The following is a 12,352-nucleotide window of genomic DNA, read 5'->3' as shown; positions in this document are numbered from 1 at the left end:
GTACAGCCTATTCCATAAATGTATTTCTTTGACTTTAATGCAGTCCGAATACAAAAGAACATTGTATTATACCCCATTCCTGCACCGTAATCTAAAATGGGATTGTGAGAGAATGCAAAATTAGTTCAAGTTTAAAAAGAGGCACAAGTGCCTTGTTTGAAAGCTGTACAGACAGCCAGTCCAAGTCAAGATAAAGTGAACAAGCAACATTTCATTTATACTAAATAAGCAGAAACGCTTTCTTAAGGAAAAGAAATAAAAGGGAGTTTTACTATTTTAAGTCGTACTGAGAGCCTCAGTTTTTACACCATCATAATCAAATGTCCTAATTTCTCACAAAGTATGTATATATCAATTTAAACAGGTTTGATTTAATCCTTAGATGCCTGCTTTCTGTATGAATGGAACTAGTCATCTTGTTAATGTAGTCATTTTCAGGAAACCATGTCAAACCAATACACTAATTAAAAAAAAAACCAAAACGACCATTCTACTAACTCAATCAGCTTTCAATGTCCTTTGGGCTACAGGATCAATCTAGCTACAGCAAAAAGAATTTTGTTGCAGGCTAGCTCACCCATTCACTACAACTGCAGGAATACATCCAAGCTGAAATAATTCGTAGTTAACTTTGAGAAGCCCTAGGCAGCAAACATACTAGATATTTGCTCACTGAATATCCCCAAAGGAGAAGCAGGACAAATACTCTCCCTTACCAATCAGTGTATTCTGTATCACCTGAACTGCAGGCACTGTTTTTACTGTTCAAAGGTGTGATACAGAGGTCTCATTCAGTCAGATGTTAGCACAGCTTCTGCAGGACTTTGGAAAACCACTACCAACACCTGAGGAGTCCATAAATTCTGTTAGCTATCTCTTATTAAAACAAAAATTGTAAAAATCTAAGTGTCATCCTTCTGACTCTTTTTGCATATTACAGAAATCACTGCAATCAACAGATTTGTGTCATCACTCTAAAACAATGCAGAAAATAACTAAAGTCCAAGGTTTTCAGTACATAGCTGTCAAAAGCAAAGAGCCACGGGTTTACATGGGAGGTGAGGAACGACAGGAAATACAAAAAATCTCAGAAAAGGGCTGCAGTCCTTCACCACCAACTCCGAAATGCTTTGGAGCATGTTACGAGCACTCCAGAATCAAACTGTTAGAAATACAAAATTATACAAATAGTTTAGATGCAATGTTTTCATCAACACTAAAACAAAACCATATACAAAGTATTATAAAACATCCATTTCCACAGGCACCCATGGGTATCTGCTGTCCTCTACTGCACCAGTCTAGTTCCCGCTCTTTAACCATACAGCACCAACATTCAGCACCTCCCAAGTATTTAAAAGTCCTAAATATCTGTCACTTCTTTTCACTCCCCATCCTTTTCATATTTCTTAAACTAGACTATCTTACTGACCTCCTAAAAATGTAACAGTAACTATTTTTTAAAAAGTAAGCATTAAATTACCTTTGTAGATAACACCAACCCTAGGAAATATTAATTATTTGGAAAAGCCTGTAAATTATCAGGAAACTTCTCATCTCTCTCACACTTTTTGGAATTAAATCTTTCTTTTTAGGTAGCTTGCTCAGAATCAGGACTGTTATATCTGTTCGATGCACCTCTCTGCTCTTAAAAAGCTGTCTGGCCTTGTTGGCAGAGCAATGCCACCCAGATAAAGCACCATACCAAGTTACTTTTTCTCATTATTGCTTCAAACAAATGGATCAATTGTTTACACTCCATTTTTCCTGGCACTGTTTGGTGCTTATTTGCACTGTATTCAATAGTCTAATGAAACATGTCCCAAACCCGTAATATTGGTACATACATAACTTTCACTTCCAGCAGCTACCCCTATGATATCTCCAAGCACCGAGACTAAGGCAAAGTTAAGCCTCAGATAGGTATCAACTGCTCTCCATTTTCAAGTCAGTTACTGCAAGTTTCTGAAGCTCTGATCAGAAGTGTCCATCTCAAGGGCATCAGCGAGTCTGCACCTCAGCCCAGGTAACTAGGGCAATCTCCTCCCTTCTTCTTGCTTGGTTAAATAAAAACCTGAAGATTTTTCAAGCAATTGAGACTTTCTAAATTATTACGTGGTGCCCTGCTAACCAAGTGTGCTTCAGGAAATGATGTATTTGCCATCTAAAACTAGATTAAATTAAAAACCCCCACAGATAGAGGAATTCATAACAATTTATATATTAAAACTTGCTTTGCTAGATAGTCTTGACCATACACCTCAAGGATTTAAATAAATCATTCATCAGAGGCTTGCCCTGCCCTTTTCTATTTACCAGGGTCAGGAAGGTGTGGCCTGACATACTATTTATGTATTTTTCACAGTCCCAACGGAGATAAAACAAAAGACCACCAAAATTCAGCAAGTATCCATGGCACAAACCACTGCAGACTTCAGCACAGACATGCCAGTGCATTCAGTCCTCACTGGAGACAGAAAAAGACAAAATCACTCGAGGCATCTGATTCCTCTTCATAACTTGGGAGAGACATCTTTCAAAACATAGGAATAAGCTTGGAAGAGCCTCAATTGCCCGCAGCAACAAAGGAAGAAAAGAAAGGTTTGAAGCTGGGTTATATGTATCTATCCTGTTCTCAGGTTAGGCAACAGTATGAAATGAGCAGCAGTGAAGTTACTAAAAAAAAAAAAAAAAAAAAAAAAGAAGCACAGGCAACAACTAGGCAGCCAAACTCAGAAAACTTAGCAGCAGATGGCTCCTACATCTTTACAACAACTTTTCCACTTCTTTGTGAATAAACTCCAAATGCCCACAATACCAGTGAAGCTAAAGTTCAAATCCAACCCATTTTAGATGAGCTTAGAAAGACAGCATCTCACCTACCTCTGCCTCCATCTCCTTTGCAGTAGTACTGGGTATGTGATTTCAGCAGAACAGGTGTTACTGGGAATCTTAACTTTTCTGTCACATTTCCTACTTCTCATTTACACTTCATACATTTCACCCTTTTTACCTAGCAATTTCATCCACTTACCTACTTTTTCAGTACAGAATGCTGATGCTTCTCCCTAAATATTTCTCTAAGGAAATAAATTATGTTCTTCATCTTACCAACTGCAGTTCCGGCTTACCTGTCATATGGAAACTCAGAGACGGTCACAAATCAAGTTGAGAGTAGTCTAAGTTTTGGTTTTTTAGAAGTCACCTATGACCAATTTAGTAACAATAGGAAATTACTGGGTTCACTACTCAGAGGTTGTATGGAGCTGTGATCCCAGAGCCTGAAGAGCAGTGATTGCCAAGGGAAAGGTCAGGCTTCCAATGTCAAGACTGTAGCAAACCTACATATACATTCAATCTACATTTAAGAACAACATACTTGACTAAGCTCCATCATCTCCAGCGACTTTGATTTCTATCAAGACTACAGAAAGCTCATTAATACTATAGATAATAAAGTTGGCAGTGCAGTGTTATGGTTGAACTGCCGCCACAACTTTCTATGAAGAGGACTCATGATAGTGCACAGCCTTTCCAAGAAGCAAAACAAACAAAATCAAAAGTTTCTCCTCCTTTAAACAGTTATTCCTACTGCCTGTGTCTGAATGACTGGTGGAGACCTTCCAAAATCCAGCCCCATGGTGCATGGTGCTTTTGAATTCCCAAAGCAAATGAGCAATGTGTTGAATTACTGTCTCTTGGTTAGACCACATATTTTCACATCTTAAGATCATACTGCAAATTGAAAAAAAATTATTTGCAATTGAGAGGGAATATGAAGTGAACTCCATGACACATTAAATTCTGAGGGAAGGAAAAAGATAGCTCTTGTAGACCTATTTGAGTTAGTGCCAAACAGGAAAGCATGAAGGTAAATTTGAGCTAAGAAACTGCTGGTACTACCACAATCTTCCATCTTTTCCTGTAGATATTACACCATGTCTTTGGATAATGTCTTACTACCTCTTTGGAAAACAACTCTATCAAGTGACAGCATAGCAAAAGAAATCCGAGTTACTTTAAAGGACCATAGCGTCTAGCTTTGGTGTCCATGTATTTAAATAGACTCCATGGCATCCCTTTGTTTCTATGTGTTCCAGAAGCTCCTTTTCCCCAGTGTAAATTAGAAGAGTCCCCGGAAGAAAATCTAGTTTCTGTTTTCAATACAACAATAACTATTTTCTCGAGGAGACAATCTTACAATTGTTCCACCAAAACACCATTTTCTTCCTGACTCCTAGTGTTATACAAACATTACATTATTATTATATTATATTGGTTTGTTTCATTCAAACTAGTAACAGAGGATGACAAGCGGAGCTCCCCACAATGGCACCTGCTGAAATAAGTGCTTTGTGTGGTAAGGCACAGTGATGGAATCCAACTTCTGGAGATACAGCAGCACATTCCAGTTTGAATGCTTCTCCTTAGCCCCCGACTATCCATTGTTCTTTTCTTCCACACCCACAAGGTGCTTCTTCCTTTGATGGCCTGACTGGACATAACCATGCAACCAGCCCACTCCTCCACCACGACCCCACCCAGAGCAGCAGCTCTGGGGCAACATGCATCAGGCCCAGCTACTCAGGAAACTGTACAAACAGCCGCACCCCATCTCTCCTGGGAGGAAGGCTCCAAAGACCTAATCCAGCCACAGGACTGCAAACTGGAACCAGTTGTTAGACAGAACATCAGTGGGTTCCAAAACAAGTCCAAAAAAACCCCTACAGAGCTCACAACTGCCAAAAATCCAGAAAATTCTTCCAGGAAGTTTGGATTATGAGATAAAATTAGAACAGTACCATTTGGTGCAGTAGGTGGTGACCAGACACCGAAGTATTTTGGCAGATATTCACGCAGTTCCAGAAGAATGCTGTCGCAACAGTCGGAGTCATAAACCTGAAATAAATTAGGGAGGGTTGGAAAGATTATAATTTTAAATGTTCATTTTTGCTGGTGAGGGAGTGAGCAAGTAGCTGCATGGTACTTGGTAGCTGGCTGGGACTAAACCATGACAACTTCCAACTGTCCCATAATTATACTTTCTTACAGCCTTTGTTTTCCTAAGTCTAACATATTTACTTTACATTTCAAAAACATACAAGATGACATTCAAGATATTCATGATATTCATAGAAGATAATTATCACAGTCCAAAATAAATGAGCGGCATCCTTTCTTTCAAATTCTAAAGTGGCAAAGATGCATCAACCCCAAGCACAATTCATGGCTTAACTTGAATAAAAATCCAAACTGTAATGGTTAGCTTCAAAGCCTAGTTATTGAAAAAAATGTTCACACATTTGCATTCAAGACTGTATAGGATTACTGCATCACATTATATATCAAAATATTTTTCATTTATATCAGGTAAAGTACAGAAGCTCAAACTGCATAGCATTTTCTCATCTTCTCCAAGACAACTCATGCTGTAGCTACATCACACAGACTATGCACAACTCAAATTATTTCTTTTCATTTGCATTAACGCTTTCATCATTTTTTTCAACTTCTGTAGGAAAAACAGTAACAGTTTGGAAACAGCAGCTGGCTTATATTCCTGAAGGAACAATTCCCTGCAGTTAAAATGAAGCTTCGGATACTGTTATGGAATTGAATGACTGCTACCAGTTTGCAGCATTGTTAAGAGAGTTTCAAAACCATTCCCTTGCCCAGACTCCCTCCATCCCATCCAGTGATGTAGTTCCAGACATAGGGGATTGCCTATACCAGGTTTCCACATGCTTAATAGACTGAAAGATCTATAGCTACACCAGTACAGGTTACAATGATTGTTACTGCATTTAGGAGCCATCTCATCCCACTCCCCATACAGATCTCCCAGTTGTGCTGCCATCAGAGTGGTGTCCTGCCCCTCAGCCCTACCATGGCCACACAGCAGTACCCATGGATGCTGCACAGTGACCGGGGCATGCTCACTGTTCTGCTGTCACTGCAATGCAGCCAGAGCCTACTGCAAATTTGGCAGCAAGGCAGAAAAATGCCAGGTATTAACAGCTCTGCAGACTTGGCTCAGTTCATTGTGTCAGGCCACATTTAACCACAGTGGGGGATACCTGGCAATAGCAGCTACAAAGGGGAGGTATCACAAAACACATGCCTGTAGTGTTGTAATGTTAACACAACCAGGGAGAAAAAAACAGACCTGAAGTCCATTGCTATTTTAGAGCATCGAGGCAAGCCTTGGCTATCCTTGCCAGTGCCAGTAACTTGAGACAGCACCTCTTGCAGCAGCAGTGTTAAAATTAGTTAATGTGAGTTTGTGCTAAATTTAGGTTTCACTGCAGAAACCTCAAACTAGGTAAACTCAAATCACCAGTGTGCTTCTAACACAGGGACCGCTCCACAGCTAATGCATGGCTTTCCTGAGCTTGCACCAGCCACAATTCTGACACCCTCACTGTTAGTGGGCAGTGATCAAGAGCATGATACACCCATGCTGACTGTTTGTTAAGGTACTGAATTTGACCCATTCCTTTAACCAGCTCATGGTATAGGCCCCATTTGAAAGATCCTAAGAGAAGGGGCTGAATCCTCAAAGTTCAAACCACACAAATATGTGCAGAGTATTGCAACCCAGTGGTGTACACCCAACACCACACCCTCTGCCATTACTGTTGTTATCTTAAGCATAGAGAAATTGCTGGGTGTGTATCTTACAAGTCACAGTGTCACATCACAGGGCACTGACTGATCTCTCTTCACATGTCATGATTTGACCAGCTGGCATGACCGCTGAGGATGACACACAATTGTATGTCTAAGTCCAGTTTCTCCCCATGTTAGCACAAGCTGGTATACTGGTACATTGTGCTCTAAGAAAAAAAGCCCTGCTTGCCCCTGTGATCAGGGTATTTATGCAACATTTCTTCACCTCAGGGGTTGCCAGCAGAAGACAGTGCTTTCTCCAGAAGACTGCAATGTAGCTTGATCTTATTTGTTTAAGGAAGAAAAGAAGAAGCTTAAGGAGAGGGAAAGATTAGAAGCAGGCAGATGCTGAGGCACAGACTTGATCACTGCTCTCTTTGATAACAGTTTAGTGTTCCCCATTGTACACACAGCAGTTTCTGGGCCAGCACTCCAAGCACTGACTGGTGCCATTACTTCATACTGTGTACAAGTAGTACAAACCCAATTTTTGTTTACTGTGGTAGTTTATGATCACAGGACCTGGGGGCACTCCACTGCTCCCAGTACTAATGCTCTTTTCCCATATGAGTTTGAGCAGAAATCATCATGCCTTTACATCGGAGCAAGTGCATATATTTAGGGCAGGACCAAGAGGAGAGTGATGGAAACCAAAAGTGCAGCAGACAATGAGGAGAAACACTGAATGCAACTGAAAAAATGGGCAAACATAATAACTCATTTACTTAACTTATTAGCAAAAGATTCTGAGAAAGTGAAATGTCAGGAGACCACTTCTGGTTTTTTAAGAGAGACAAGACCCTTGACTTACTTTTTATCACCAACATTAGGGAATTAAACTTTGCAACTTAGCAAGTAATTATGAGTATGCTCCTGTGTATTTCAAATAGCAGGATACAACAAAGATACTCAGATAATTTATAATGGGGTGTAATAGCCCAAAGCCAAGACCAAATGGGGAAAAGAGCTCTGGAAGTATCTTCCAAGTAGTCTATTCCTCAATACCCTGATATAAGACCTTTTAAATGGAGACAGAGCTCCCAATAATGCATTTTTCAGTATCACTACTTTGACATAATAGAAGTAACTGCATTACTTCTGTCTCTCAAGAAGTTATCTTGCTCCCAGAACCAGTAAGAAACCTCCCTCGTAAGTTTGACATAGCATACACAAAGCACTTATTTGACCTTAATATAGACCTCTATCTTAGCCTGTAATGTATTTGCATATCAAACAAGAATAAGCACTCAATTAATAAAGATCAGAGGAAATCACTTGGTGTGGGCAAAGGAACAAAACCAGACATTTCAGGAATTATGCTCATTCCTATGCAGGACAGAACCACTTCTGCTCATTAGAACGGGACCTCATAAGCAGTACACATGTCATGGGCATTTCTTCTCATTTCATACAATCTGGAAGCAAGCCACAGAATACCAAATATAAATGTAAACATGACAAAACCATCCCAAAAACTACACAGGGAATATACCATGCACCCCAAGCCCCAAAAGGTATTGCTACCAATACTGCTGGAAGATTCATTAAAAATACAGGTTATCCTTACCTCAGAAAAACCTTAATAAATAAACCATTAGATTTTTGCTTACATCAGCAATATTCCAATTTTATTTCAAGAAACAGTGCTGTTTTTTCTTTTTTTTTAATGTAACAATGGAGGTCAATTTCTCCAGCAAACACTGACAAATACAAGCAATTTCTTCCTTACAGTGTATAACAACTTTATCCAATAAATCAAGAAATGCAAAACAACACCATGTCAGCTCAGCCTGGGGAGTTATCCCTGCTAATTATCACAGGCTACATTCTTTCAATAGCACAGACTGGAGACATAAAATGTCTCCAGAAAAGCAAGTCAACAGGATGCTGACATTTGGAGAGCTCACAACATGACCATTACAAATTACAGCCACAAACTCACAGGAGGAATAAGCTCCAGGTATGTTCTGTGGCAGCTCAGATAGTCTAATAGACACCAGGAAGTCATAATTTCCAGTCATGCAGGACTTTTTAATTCCAAGGCAAATTTACCATCCCTAAGTGTTTAATCCAAAGTATACTCTGGGGTTTCTTGTAACAGATTCATCTGTTTTTAATACAAACAGGGGCTGCTTAGGACAACAGGAACATTCTTTTCTTTATTTAAAACACAACATTCAGGGTTTTTTTCTAAATACTAGCTGATGACATAAATGAGAGAGGCAGAGTAAAACAAGTAAAATTTCAACAGGAAACTAGTTCTGGCAGTACAGACCTGTCCTCAAAATACCACTTTGACAGAAAAGTAATCTATAGAGAATTTCTAAAGTACATTCAAGAGTTAGTTTGAAAGAATATGTATTTTAAAGCTATTTGAGTAGGAAACTTCAAATGTCAGAGTAGGTATATCAGTCTGAAGTATCACCTTTCTTTGTTGCCAAAGCTATCAAAAATTGTCCCTAAAAGGCAGCAGCACTACGGCCTGCAGAGTCTCAGGACACAGAGCCAGCTGCCAACATCAGGCAGATAATTTGGTGTCCAGTATGGGATTTGAGACTCTTTTTTGAGAAGTTAATGCAGCTAAATCATGTGTTTAAATTAGCAAATGCAAGATTTACAGATGATAGTGCAACCTTAATTCCCTCTTCCGTTGATATATCATAGACTTTAATTACTTGAGCACACACTGCATTTCCCTCCGGGCTCTTACATCAGCCAGTTACACCAGGCACGTGCAAGGGTCAAAAAATTGAGGTTGAAACAGCAGCTGTGATTTTAGCAATTCATACCTGCTTGGCTCTACAACTCAGACAGCCCTGGCCTTTTTTTGAAGTGGTACCATCATGGTTTGACATGTGTGTCCACAGAACTTGTTTCCACAAAAATAACTGGCATTGAGCCAGCTCTACTTATATTCAAAATCTCATACCAGAATAACTTCAGAAGTTAAATATTTGTGAATGTAGTTACACTAAATTCTATTACACCAAATTGCTTAATTTACTATCTTATATGCAGCTGTATTAATGAGATAACAATGATTTTCACTGCAAATACCTACAGAAAGAAAGAATGTTTAAAGCAAATGAGGACCTATTCCCACAATCTGATCACATAAATGAATTTTCAAGTAAAGATGGCACACACTGTTGACAAAGTCAAAAGTCTTTCAGGAGTCAGGAAAAAAAACCCACATTATAGTAAGGGGTTGGCCATCTTACCTTCTGAAAAATGAAGGCTGTGAAAATAAGCCTCAAACATCTCCCAAAGAAACACTTTATTTGGTCATGTGTATCAACAAGTCATTCTCTAAGAGTGCCAAAAACCCAGCAGGTCTTATTTCATCCACTTTCACATTTTACATAGTCCAATTTAGGCTTGACCCTAGCAAGATTTGAAGACCCAGGCTTTTAGAAGAGACATTTTTAAAAGAGACAAAGCAAATCCTAACCCATTTTGAGGGCGTGGCACAGCTTCAAAACTTCAGCAGTCAAGAGAACCACCCAAAAGGCTGCAGTCAGGCACAGCCATCAGCAGCAACATTAAACAAATACCACAGAGTAGCTGCAAGTAAGAGCCACAGGCATCATTTGCAGCAAGTTGCTCCAAAACGGTCAGAGCTAAGCTTAACAGATCCTCCAGTCCCTCCCCACTTTCTTTCCAATAACCACTTACTACAGAGGCAAGGCAGTAAAGCATTTTGAAAGACATAAGCAGGCATTTGGCCATACTCCATCATAAGTTAAAAAGGGTTCACAAGACAGCAAACTCCCATCTAATCTTTCATCCCACAAGATTCCTGGGCAACTAAAGATTAACAGCAAACCAAGTTTAAGTTGCTTACTTTACCCACACTTCCCTACAATTTCTGCAAGTCACCCCACTGTGCATAGAGCAGGGTAGTGGGCATAAGAGCCCTCTTTGTCAAAATTGCAAAATTAGAGATAATGTTTCATCACCAATCTCTTTCCATAGAGCTGAGCTTTCTCTTGCCCTTCAGCCTATCCTGTGTTCACAACTATCACAGCCAGGTATTATGTTCAGCTTCAACTGCATAGGAGATGGAGTCTTCAGCGAACTTAAGAGAACTCTGAAGTCAAAGACAATTGTTAAAGATACTCAGGAAAATGTAGGGGTTGTTACCATCACAAATACCTGTTAAGCAACCTCTTAAATAGGTTATGAGACTCTTAGGTGATTAGTCAAAAAATACATGGCATATTGCAGATCAAGGTCTCTACTCCATAATATAACTAGAATTCAGTTCAGTTATGTCAACGTGCATGTACAACAAACTGGAGCAAATTCACATTAGGTACTCTCCACTAGAGGCCAAAACAAAGAGAACACAGACTAAAAAAATGGTTAAGACATACTACCATCGGTCATCTGATAAGGAAGTTTCAATTTTAACACACTAAATATTTCTCCCATTCTTATTTTTGATTTTTTCTTTGACAACACAACCAATAGAGCTGGAGAGATGCTGACCTGAAGTTACCCACTGCAAAGTTCAAGCTACCAGCAGGCAGTGAGATCCAGTGAATTTCAAGGCAGAAAGTCAAGTACTACTCTCTTGCAGAAGTACAGTACAACCAGTTTTCTCATCTATCTTCTATATATGGAACTACTGTGCCAAAAGGCAGCTCTGTTACTGCAATGCACTATGTGGTGCAACATGAATACTGCTTGGGATTTTGAGGGAAGACACAGACCTTGTCAGAACCCACCACCACATCCAGGCTCAAAGACCCAAAAGTGAGTGGGCGAAGCCAGCAGCCAGAGGGTTTTAACACAAACTCTCTGCCCCAAGAGTAATTTTTTTAAGCAGCTCCAACTATTCAAGCTTAAATTATCACTGAAATTAATGAAAGTGGAATGGTAGAACAATACAACAAAAGGGAAGTCTATTATGGCTGTCCCACTTTCTGAGAACATTCAGCCTTACTCTTTTTTTTTTTTTTTTTTCTTCCCAGAAAGCAATCTGGTCCCAGCTGAATATTTGCACAGAGGAGAAGGAGAGAATAAGAGTTGGGAGGAATCCTGAAGCAATGACACTTAAATAAGCAGAATTTAATTTTACATTTCAAAGAGATAGAAATGGGAACCAAGTCCTGACAGACATATGTTGGCTTGTTTTTCCTAGGACTGCAAGAGGCAGCCCACAGAAAGACTGTACTGCAGCAACTACCATGCTGGTACAGACTGATGGCAGGTTCAGTCACTCAGAGACAGCACTACCACAGTCCCACACACATTTCCATGCCCTCCCCTGCAGCAGTGACAGCATACAGCTGGCCCCACAGCCTCCTGAGCACCTTAAGCTGGCTCACTGCCCATGTGCCAAGCCAAGGCACTCCATTTTAACTGCCATTTATAGAATCGCAGAATCACTGGATGTTAAGGGTTGGAAGGAACCTTAAAGATCATCTAGTCCCAAACCCCTGGCCATAGGCAGGGACACCTTTCACTAGATCAGGTTGCTCAAGGCCTTGTCCAACCCGTTCTTGAACACTGTCAGGTTTGGGAAACCTACAACCTCCCTGGGCAACCTGTTCCGGTATCGCACCACCCTGACAGTAAAGGACTTTTTCCTAATATTCAGCCTAAATTTGCCCTCTTGTACCAATTACTCCTTGTCCTGTCATTCCAGTTCCTGATGCAGGGTCCCTGTCTGGTTACC

The 12,352-nt window shown here is 40.0% G+C and overlaps 1 protein-coding gene across 1 annotated transcript in view; it reads right to left on the bottom strand.

Moving 5' to 3' along the window:
* IPMK (inositol polyphosphate multikinase) overlaps positions 1 to 12,352 on the bottom strand; it is a 39,390-nt gene that overhangs the window by 13,181 nt on the left and 13,857 nt on the right. The window contains exon 4 of the mRNA XM_042021575.1: positions 4,803 to 4,899. Coding sequence (XP_041877509.1) covers positions 4,803 to 4,899 — 97 coding nt within the window. The remainder of the gene's footprint in view (positions 1 to 4,802; positions 4,900 to 12,352) is intronic.

Source organism: Corvus kubaryi, unplaced genomic scaffold, assembly GCF_017639235.1.
Source record: "Corvus kubaryi isolate FWS band 111438036 unplaced genomic scaffold, C.kubaryi_AGA036_p1.0 126, whole genome shotgun sequence".
In the NCBI taxonomy this organism is placed as follows: Eukaryota; Metazoa; Chordata; class Aves; order Passeriformes; family Corvidae; genus Corvus; species Corvus kubaryi.
The sequence above is the reverse complement of the archived record's forward strand: the minus strand, read 5'-3'. Positions and strand labels throughout refer to the sequence as shown.